The following is an 11113-nucleotide window of genomic DNA, read 5'->3' as shown; positions in this document are numbered from 1 at the left end:
GAGAGAGAGAGAAGAGATGAAAAGATAAGACAATCCGTGAGCACTAGCCTCGTGTACTAGTAGGTTACTACTCTTTTCTTTCTATGGAATGACCTGCCAAGAAAGCTTTTAAAGAACTATAATAAATGGTCAAATTTCAGATGCAATGAAGGATTTAAAAATCCAGCTAAAGAAACATAAAATCATGTACATACAAGGACCATGATTATAGAATTTTAAAAAATAGTAATAGATTACAACAACATTCTGAAATAAACCATACTTGATGATTTTTTAAAAAGAGGCAATATTACATATGCTGATAAGAAATAATCTTAAGATTTACAAGTGAAAAAAAGGCTTGTTGCAAAATAGTGTGTAAAGTTTGCTTACATTTGAATAAAATATATATTTGCGTATATCTCTGAAAAGATACACAATTAGCTCATCACTTTATATCCTTTGTGCTATCCAAATTGTGTTCCATGTGCTTGTACTCAAAAACAAACAAACAACCCAAATTTAAAATCTAACTATGGAGCTCAAATACCAATGAGATGTGAAATAGAATGGGTAATGTTTATTGTTTTCAATATAAAAAGAGTTTCCTTCAAGTAAGAAAAAGAAAACTTGCCAAAATACAAATGGAACCAAGATTTAGAATTAGCATTTTACAAAGGAATATATATGGCGAACATGTTTTTAAAATGTTCCTCCTCCCCAGAAATTAAATAAATTAAAAGCAAATACCAATACTTTACTCATCAGATTAGAAACTTTAAATAAATTACACCCAGTATTAGTACATGTGTATAAAATGGGAATGCTCATACCTTACTGTCAGAGTCCATTGTTACCTTTCTAGCCATATATATGTACCAAAAACACTTAAAACATGTGTGTGCGCGCGCACACACACACCTTTATCTCACATTTAAGAACCGAACCAGAGGAAATAATGTAACAAGTACAAAAAGATATATGTAACAGGGATACTACTTACAACAAATCATAGGAGGGAAGCCAATGTTCACCAAGTAAATGATTTGTTAATAAAAAATTATGGTACAACCAACTACCTCCTAAAAGCTAAGTTTCCAAAGAATATGTAAGAATATTAAAAAGATATTCACAGCACATGGGAGAAAAAGGATTAGCAAAAGAGAACTGCATTTTGATCTCATGGTAGGGAGTAGGAAATATACACCCACAGGATCCTGAAAAGATATATACCAAAATAGTAACATTGAGTGTTCCTGGGGGTAGGTTATAGGTGATTTTGGCTTTTCTCTTACTGTTTGATTTTTTCCCACATTGTTGTTTTGTCTGTGTGTGTGTGTGTGTGTGTGTGTGTGTGTGTGTGGTGTTTTTTGTTTTTTTTTTAAATAAGCATTTATTGCTTTTAAAAAGGGGGGGAAAGTAATAAGTGGTACTGAGGAAAAAACCCTCAGAAGATACAAAAATCCAGTTATACTTTTTCATTCTTTTAATTTTTTAACTACTAGGAATCATATCTAAATCTATGCATGAAAAAAGAAAATGTGTAGGGAGATATTTTACACAGTAATAAAATATTTATCAAATACAGAGAGGTAGAAATAATTGCTTTATTTGAGACACTTACATCCAAATTACTTTTTTATGTATTTTAAAAAGTCCTAACGAGCATCCAAGAAGAAAACATATACAGCTTCCACAGGAATAAGACAAAAAATGGGGTTGATGATTGCCCCAAATGATACTTCCTAAAAGAAAAAAATGTAATATTTAACATTTCTTCTTTTGAGGCAAGATAAGTGAACTGCACACATCAAAGATAAAATTTTCTTACTTTACAAGGAGGAAGGGCTGTGATCCTGTCCTGTTTTGATGCATATGAAATACAAAATACAAAATCCACTCTTCTGATCATGATGAGGGGGAAAAAAAATCATTCTTCAACATTTCAATTCTCACGCAATGAAATCCAAAGGTCTGTTGAATCCACCTTTGCGATTCATGTACTGCCTATGAGAAGAAGAAAAAATTCAATGTTCATTAAAAAAAAAATTCTGGACTCCTCTTGTGAAAAAATATCCATGGTCCTGGTCAGGCTGCTTAGTTGTTTAGAGCATCATCCCAATATGCCAAGGTTGCAAGTTCTATCCCCAGTCGGGGCACATACAAGAATCAATCAATCAAGGAATAAGTGCAACAACAAATTGATGTTTCTTTCTCTTTTTCCCCCTTCCTCTCTTCTCTATAAAAAAAGAGATGCTTCTGAAATTACACCTATAAATAACCTTTAAGATGGTAAAGTACAGGGTAAGAAGTATTCAAGATTATTTAATGTACAGTAAGAAGAGATTACTTCACTTTCAAAATAAGCAACAGCATTAAAGATTTCTGTAAAATCCAAATAGAAGTATGGAAATATACTTTCAAAATTATTTGAGAAGATTCCACAGACTTAAAAAAAAATCAATTTATTTATTTTAAGTAACACCAAACACCTAGTTAAAGGATACAGAGCGGAGTTCAAAACAGGTACCTGCCAAGTAAATCTGATTGCATACTGGACTGGTTTTCTCCATAACACTCTATTTAAAGGGAACTTTACAAAGGAATGTCAGTGATGATTCTGGTCCCTTAACACATTAAACACCCAGTAAGTCACTGGTGACTGACACTATACTTTCCGTCCGGAAGACAAAACAGGCTGGGCGCTTAACGTGTTAACTCACCAGCATTCTCAAATCACATTATTCATATTCTAAATTAATTGGAATATTAGTCTTTTATCAGTGATAACGGTAGAGAGTAAGGCAATGTTTGAAGATGTGTTCTTGACTTTTCCATTCATTAGGAATTCAGTAAGATTTCAAGTATGAATTGTCCCATGCTATTAATAAAATGTGTGTACTTAATATATTTACAGTTGAAATCCTTACATCATCAATCCAAGTGAGTAATTCAGGAGTGATCTATTTTTTAAATCTATAATTATAATGAAATTAAAGTAAAAAGATTTAAAAAAATGTTCTGAAGAACTATCTATACAGTTGTAAAAGATTTAAGCCAACTACCATTCTCTATAATAATTAGTTCACATGTAAATCAGAAAATAACACACTAGAATATAAGCAAGGAAGATTAAAACAAGGGACTGTATGGAAGATTGCTACATTTCCTACAAATAATTATCTGATAATAAATTCTTTCTCAAGCACATGATTTATATTATTGGTTCAAACATAATAATGGGGGTAATGCATACCTGTACTTCCTCTTCTGAGACACATTTATGGCATACGCATTTACAGAACCATCCAACTTTTTTCCCTGGAGAAAAGCAATATATAAATTATAAAAACAGGAAGGATACATTAAATACCTTGATCAAAAGAACTGCATCCTATAGACAGACTTACATGGCAAGATCCATCTAAGAATGAGGTAGGCCAATGAGAAAAAGAATTTTCAGATCCTGATACCTCATGAGCTCCCAAGTATTATACTTCTGTTCACCTTTTTATAGTCACACATAAGCAAATAATACAATATTCAAATCAAGAAACATTCCTGGTTTATGTATTATGTGCAAGGCATGAAGGGAAATAGTGTAGCAGATCCTAACCTCTTTTGGTGAAAGAATTCTTTGAAACCATATATAAGTTAACGGTATTTTCTCTAGAAAAATTCACATTTTCAAAGTATGGCTGGATCGGTCACCATTCATCTAAATCCCATTTCTTACACAGGCCTTGCAATTCGGGTTTTTAAATCAGAAATCAGAATACAGAGTAACATATGCTAATGTTGAGTGTCACTTATATCTTGGCCTTTTCTCATGTGGCTTCTACCCTCTTTTTCATTAATTCCTTTATGGGTCTTTTGATTCAGCCAGGTTAACTCACCACTTGCTTTTCCTCATGCCTGAATTACCATCCCAACTCCCATTGGTTATCTTCAACTATGTGGTGCTTATACATCATTCAAGGCTCAATTCAAATGATCCAGAGGCATCGATACCCACCATGTTCCAACCTGCATTATCATGATGTATACACTTGATGTCATTTCCCCTATGAGACTGCAAGCTTCTTGAGGGAGGGATATGCCTTTGAGTCACCTTTGCATACTCACATGCTAGGCCACTGCACTTGCAGGTGCTCAGAAAATGATTGTTAAATGTATGAACATCATCGGTTAGCGCTCACTTGCATTCTCTCCCTCCCTCCCTCTCCCTCCCTCCCTCTCTCTCTCTCTCTCACACACACACACAGCCCTCACATACATGATCCTCAATCCCCCCTTTCCTCATTATTACTCATGGGAGTGTACCCTATCATTCTGTGTTAGGGAAAAAAAAGGATTCTTACTCACTGGCCTAAAGGCATATACAAATGATGCACATATTTAAAGTGGAGCTAAAATAAATATGTTTGATTTTACTTTTCCTGTTTTCACTACATTTTGGGGGAAGGGAAGAATAATGGGTAAATTACTTGAGGTGCAGGATTTTGACCTCCCAAGAACAAGTATCTTGAGATGGAGCATGTTCACCATAAGCTTCCTGAAGTATACGATAACTTTCAGCAGCACTTTTCTTCAAAATAAAGTAATGAATTAAAACTTTCCGCAGATGCTTTTTTGGCACAAAATTCAACATTTTTAAGCGTAAAAATATCTATGATGTTAACACCTTCAGAAAATTTGACATATGAAGTTTTGAAGCTTGTTGTCAATACAACAAAATAGCATACATGTCAAATCGCATATATATCAACATATGTGTAACTCCATCTATTGAAAAAAATCCACATTATTAACCGGTACACCTAGTAAATGCCTCCCAAATGTGCTCCAAGGCTGCCCTAGGTCATCTGTCTAAAACACATACAAATCCTATCACTCATTTTCTTAAAAATCTTTGCTTTCTCTCACCACCTAAAGAATCATCTCTTGGGAGGGTGGGAGGGAGGGGGGAAGGGAGGGAAAATTGGAGATATCTGCAATACTATCAATAATAAAAAATATATATATAAAAAAAATCAACTCTAAATTCCTTAGCATGACAAAGGGCAGCAAAAGTCTGTCATGATTTGCTTCCTACCTCTATTTCCAGACTCACTGTAGTCACTGGCCCATCAGCATCTTTTTAACAGCCACTGAATTTGAAATTCCCACAATACACTATGCTACTTCACGTCTACAGGGCATTTTCATGAACTCCTCCTTCTACTTAAAATGATCCTCTTCTTCTTCTTTCTACTGGCCCTTTAAGATCTAACTCAACATCATCCCAGGCAAACACTCCCTGGATTCAATGGCACCTCACTGCTTCCTTCTCTGTACCCTCAAGCCCCTTCACACAGACAGTTATTGTCTTTTAACTGAATAAACTTGTATCAGTGGAAGCAATTACATAGTCAACAGTAAAAAAATATGAAAAAATGGGACAGTCATAATGGATTAATTCAATTCAAACTGCATAACTGGCTTCAAGTTTTACTTACTTTTGTTGAGTCAAAGGAGGCAAATCCCATTATCTTCATCATTTCTATTTCTTCTTCTGTTTTTCCCTCTAAGTCTTCCTCTGCAAAAATAAGTGAAAAATTTTAAAACTATCATTTTATATATATTAAAGCAAAGGTGGCACTAGATTAACAGTCACTCCACCTGACCAGCAGAGAACATACAAAACAATCAGCTAAAGACTTAAGTCTAGCCCAGCTGCTGTGACTTAGTGGTTGAGCATCAACTATGAACAAGGAGGTCATGGTTTGATTCCTGGTCAGGGCACATATCCCGGTTTTGGGCTCAATCCCCAGTGTGGATGTGCAGGACACAACTGATCAATGCTTTTTCATCATTGATGTTTCTATCTTTCTCTCCCTCTCCCATGTTCTCTGAAATAAACTGTTTTTTTAATAAACACACACACACACACACACACACACACACACACACGACTTAAGCTAATGAAAAAAATTCCTCTTCCATTTGTAATGTAACTTTTCAAAAAATTCTTTATTGTTTAAAGCCGTGGTCGGCAAACTGCGGCTCATGAGCCACATGCGGCTCTTTGGCCCCTTGAGTGTGACTCTTCCACAAAATACCATGTGCGGGCGCGCATGTACAGTGCAATTAAAACTTCATGGCCCAAGCACAGAAGTCAGTATTTTGTGGAAGAGCCGGTATTTTGTGGAAGAGCCACACTCAAGAAGCCAAAGAGCCGCATGTGGCTCTCGAGCTGCTGTTTGCCGAGCCGCAGTTTGTCGACCACTGGAAGTATTACATAAGTCTCCCTTTTCCCCCAGTGTCCTCTCCCCGGCCACCCCCACCCCCCAGCTCAACTCCCTACTGTCTGTGTCTATTTGTTATGCTCATATGCAGGCATATAAGTCCTTTGGTTGATCTCTTACCCCTTCACCCCTCACCTTCCCTCATAGGTTGGACAGTCTGTTTGATGGTTCTATGACTCTGGTTTTAATTTTGTTCATCAGTTTATGTTGTTCATTATATTCCACAAATGAGTGAGATCATGTGATATTTATCTTTCTCTGACTGGTTTATTTCACTTAGCATAATGCTCTCCAGTTCCATCTAAGCTGTTGCAAATGGTAAGAATTCCTTCTTTTTTACAGCAGCATAGTATTCCGTTATGTAGAAGTACTACGGGTTTCTAATCCACTCATCTGCTGATGGGCACTTAGGCTGTTTCCAAATCTTAGCCATGGTGAATTGTGCAAGCAGACTGTAACTTGAGGTGCAAGGAAGGAATGTGCTCTCCACCTTCCAACAAAAGAAATCGCTTAAAAGGACATGTTGAAGCCTTTAGGCAGGACCCCTTTCATATCAGACATGATACTTCTTTTGAAGGTACTTCCAAAATAAAATATGCTCACATTTTTAATTGTCCTCCCAATATCAGGAGCACCATAGATAACCAGGAACTCAAAGGTACAATTAAAACAAAATCTCAATCCATATGCAATGAATACTATAAGCAACTTAATATATCTTAATGGTTAAAAATTATACTTTTATGTTATCATGCCTGAAGTTATCTAAACAAGGCTGCACTCTTCCTATAGTTATTTAACTAATAACATTACCAGTTATCTGACGTTCTTTGCTCTTTGTTTCTTTCTTTTCCTCATCTCTTCTTTCTTTCAGTCGAGAAGGAGAAGGAGATGTGGATCTATGTCGTCTTGGGGATCTAATATTTAATAAGTAAACATGTCAGAAACAGAGACATACCTGACCACTGTGTCAATCAGCACAGATATGCATGAGTGCCTGAAAGGTAAAGGCTGAACAAGAGCCAGGCTGCAGAGAACCACGAGCCCATTTCCTATAGAAGAATAAGCTAGAAGGTTCCGCCTAGCCCGATTGTTAGCAAAAATACAGTCTTGCTCAGTATAGCTAGGGCTAAAAAATGTTCTGCAAGGCAGAAAAATGTAACTAAACAGTTTCTAACAACTGCACATAAACACAAAAAATTGACTTAAACAGCAATGGATGCTTATTAGGAAATCACAAGTCCATTCTAAGGTACTTCCAAGATCTCACATTTTTTATTACATACTTGAATAAATCTTTATCACCAAAAAGTCAATAAAAGCAGAACAAACACTTATTACTTATTTTTGCCAAGCATCATGTTAAGTGCTTTTCTGGTATTATTTTTCATTTACTCCTAAAGGCAACTCTAGGAGTAGAGACTTATTAACCCCATTCACCCAGAGAAATGTTAGGTTTAGAATAAGATGGGCTTAAGTCCCCCCATTTCATGGCATTGTAAATCAAGCATGTCAAACTGGCGGCCCACAACGAATATATTTTCAGCCCAGCCAATATATCGGTATGTAAGAAACGTTTTAATAAAAATTTCATAACTTAATTTTTACAATATCCTGTTATACATAATTATTAATAACAACGTTCGCTAATGACTGACCCCTATAATCATGTTGCATTCATTTCCCTTACACGTCTTACATGCAGGCACACCATTTCTCTCCACTAAATCTAGCAGCGAATATTTTAGCAGCCGATTGCCACATTAGTCTTGTAGTGACTTTTTTGGTGTGCCCAACAGAAAATATTTCACTTTCAGAGAAGAAGAAAAATAAGTTTATTTGCATTACACTTATTAAATTGTGCAGTTATTCAGTGTCTGGTAAATTAAAGTTCAACAAGAAAAAATATTAATTTTTATTAAAATGTTCTATTATTTTAACGATTACTCATTTATTTCAGCCCTTTGTATTGAGCATGTCTCTATCTAAATAAACCTACATTTCTATGAAAATTTAAGCTTTTGGGTTTTTTTGCTGCCCACATAAACTTAAACCTTGTTTATTTGGCCCGCGTTAGCCTTTGAGTTTGACATGCTTGTTGTAAAGGGCCTTGTAAGTGATAAAAACAAAGTAAAAGGCAACAACTAGTTTCTCTGGGACTCGTGGTAAAGCTCTGCCCATGTTCCGCACTTACCTGGAGCGTCTTCTGTGCGGGGATCGAGAGCGGCTCCTTCTCCGATCTCTCTCCCTGGACCGAGACCTTTCCCGGCGCCTGCGTTCTCTCTCCCGCGAAGTGGACCGGGACCGCCTGCGTTCTAACACAAGGAACAAAATTGCAGAGCCAAAAATTACCTCAAATATTTAGAGCTGGGCTGTCTCATAGGAATATAATGCAAGCCATTTCTAGTATTCACATTAAAAAAGTAAAAAGCAGGTGAAATAAGTTTTAACAGAATGTTATTTGACTAAATATATATATTTTCAAACTATTATCATTTCAAAAAGTACTCAATATAAGAAAGTATTGCGATTATGTTACCTTTTCCGTACTAAATTAAGGAAATCCGGTGTGTATCCTACAATTAAACAGCACTTCTTAATCCTGATGGGACACATCTTTATTCTGACTGGGATCCTCAATAGCCATATGTGGATGCCGGCCTCATTTAACTTTTAAGAAAATCACGACTTGACAAGTTGAAGGTGGTAAAAACCACCCAGGGGCAGAACCGAGGGTCTAAGTCAGAGTACACGGCTCTGCCTCACTTACGGGGGTGGGGATCAGGAGACCTTAGGGTGTGAGCTCCCAGGACACAAGATCCCCTATTACAATACACCGGAGAAACCTACCTTGAGCATTCAGACACAGGCAGTATCACATGCTGAGTGCTGTGGAATGTGCCATTATTGCTCACATCAGTTTTTAAAGCTAGGTAATATTACCCCCAATGTCTAACGACGGGAATGAGGGCTCCGAAAGGCTGGATGGCTTACACACGGTCACCCAGAAATTAAATGAAAAAACCGTGGTCTGATTCTAAATTACCAGGTACAAGAATAACAAAAGTTACTATTGGAGGCTGATAAAGAGCGAAACGCCAATTTAGAAGGGGAAAAAACCCTGCTTCGGAACCAAAGCGCCGAGGTCTTCGTTCCCCCATCCACAAGACAGCCCGCTTGTCTCCTTCTCAGGAGTAAAGGGCCTACATCTTCGCGGCCCTCGCATAGAAAATAAGGGGGAATAGGAAGCGCCTCTAAACGAGCCCCAGACTCTCCGAACTGCTTCTAGACTCACCCCTCCGCGGAGATCGGGAGCGGCTACGACCCATTTGGAAAGCTCCTCTACCTCACACCGCCTCGGAAACGACTGTGCAACAACTTCCGTGAAGGCCGGAAGTGCGCTTTCACTGCCGACTGGAAAACGTTGAATCCACTCACAAGGGTTCCGCGTCTAACGAAGTGCGGCTGCGCAAAGCCAGCCCAGCATCAAAGGGCCCACTGGAGCGGGGAGATGCGGCTGAGAACCAAGTTGTTACTTCCGCTCTTCCAGCCCCATTTTCGCCGAGGCTTTTGTTTCATGGTGGGCACTTAAGGTGTGCTAGTTGATGTTATAGAAATCCGGAAAAACCCATATACCCACCACCCTAACCCAGTTTTCATTCCACCACTTATCTTGGCAGTTCTTGCTAAATGCACAAGACTTTTCATATCAAATCAATTCTAAACTGCAAGCCGTTTAAGCCCACAACGGGAAGCACCAGGGTCGGTCAGGAGGCATGATTGTGGTTTTTGCAGGAAGGAATAGGAGAGACAGGGCGAATTTACGATTGGCGAATTTGCATAATTTCAGCGGGTTTGGGGATATAGAGGCTGTGCAGGTTTGTTTGGTACCTGGCCCTGGAGTCATTAGGGCACAGGAATGTTGCCTGGCTTGTGAAAGTTTGGTAAAGAAGGTGTTTGGAGGATATAGGCTAACAATTGAAAGGCACTCTCCCAAGACTCCAGGTGTCAAAACATGAGAAAGTAAAATAAAAAGGCATGAGCAATACAATTATTCAAAGGAACATTTATTGCACACCTGCGTACCAGAAGATTAATAGTTAAAAAGGCATACCTGCTCTTGAGTAGACTGTTGGCCACTGAGGGATACAAACTAGTAAACAGTGTGAATGTGCATTGATGGGGAAAAACATTATGAGGGCACATAAGACTGGTACCTAACTGGTTTTGAGGGGAAGGGTTATCAAGAGAAGTTTCCAGAAGGAAATGATGTCCAAACAAGACCTTAAGGATGAGTACAAATTAGCTAGGTGAAATGGGGTGACGCTTGTTGTGGTAAAAGGTGGAAGAGGTTGTCAAGGCTGAAAATGCAAAAGTAAGAATGAGCTATGCAGGGAAATAAAAGTATGGAAGCCACTTGGAGAACAAGGAGTAAAATCTAAAGACACGGCTAGAATAGACTTGTAAACTATGGCAGCTATCCTGAGACAAAAGATGGGAAGGAATCAGATTGAGTTCATTCAGAGAACACTTGAAAAATGTAGAGGCTTCACTGGGGGGAATATAATAGGAGTCTGGTACAATAATCTAGATGGGAAATTACAGTGGCCTATAGTAGAATGCTGTCAGTAGGTATGGTAGAACGTGCTAACACTTGATAAACAGTTAGTGAAACCTGAATAACTTGGTGATGTTTAGATGCAGAAGATGAGGGAATTAGAAGATTCAAGAAAGACAGACATCCAAGTTTCAGGTTTGTGGAACTAGGTAGATGGTAGCATCATTTGCTAGGATAAGGCATGTAGGATAAAATCTGGGGAAAGAAGATACCTTCAGATCAGGACAAG

The 11113-nt window shown here is 37.8% G+C and overlaps 1 protein-coding gene across 2 annotated transcripts; it reads right to left on the bottom strand.

Moving 5' to 3' along the window:
* Window positions 1–1572: 1572 nt before the first annotated feature.
* On the bottom strand, window positions 1573–9649 carry LOC139019977 (U4/U6.U5 small nuclear ribonucleoprotein 27 kDa protein). 2 transcript variants are annotated; one of them, XR_011473176.1, is made up of 7 exons: window positions 9562–9649; window positions 8461–8581; window positions 7080–7183; window positions 5478–5557; window positions 3236–3300; window positions 1811–1986; window positions 1573–1724 (listed from the first exon to the last, which is right to left on the bottom strand). XR_011473176.1 is itself a non-coding variant. In XM_070429409.1 (6 exons), exons 1-6 carry the CDS (start codon window positions 9593–9595, stop codon window positions 1932–1934), a joined length of 459 nt encoding a protein of 152 aa, XP_070285510.1. In that variant the 5' UTR covers window positions 9596–9649; the 3' UTR covers window positions 1573–1931. The 2 variants fall into 2 exon arrangements, 1 of the variants encoding a protein (XP_070285510.1); XM_070429409.1 differs by having other exon boundaries at window positions 1573–1986.
* Window positions 9650–11113: the final 1464 nt, after the last annotated feature.

This window comes from Myotis yumanensis, unplaced genomic scaffold, assembly GCF_028538775.1.
Source record: "Myotis yumanensis isolate MYYU_CA2020_CCGP unplaced genomic scaffold, mMyoYum1.0.hap1 SCAF_11, whole genome shotgun sequence".
NCBI classification, from domain to species: Eukaryota; Metazoa; Chordata; class Mammalia; order Chiroptera; family Vespertilionidae; genus Myotis; species Myotis yumanensis.
Note: the sequence above shows the minus strand (reverse complement) of the source record. Positions and strands in the feature narration are given on the sequence as shown.

Bases quoted from the DNA above. Each gene is read 5' to 3' on its own strand.
- LOC139019977 (XM_070429409.1), bottom strand. From the start codon at position 9,595: ATGGGTCGTAGCCGCTCCCGATCTCCGCGGAGGG. The intron at 7,184-8,460 runs GTAAGTGCGGAA...ATTAAATATTAG, and splicing joins CCGCACAGAAGACGCTCCAG to ATCCCCAAGACGACATAGAT. The intron at 3,301-5,477 runs GTAAGTAAAACT...GCTTTTCTCCAG, and splicing joins CCTCCTTTGACTCAACAAAA to GGAAAAAAGTTGGATGGTTC.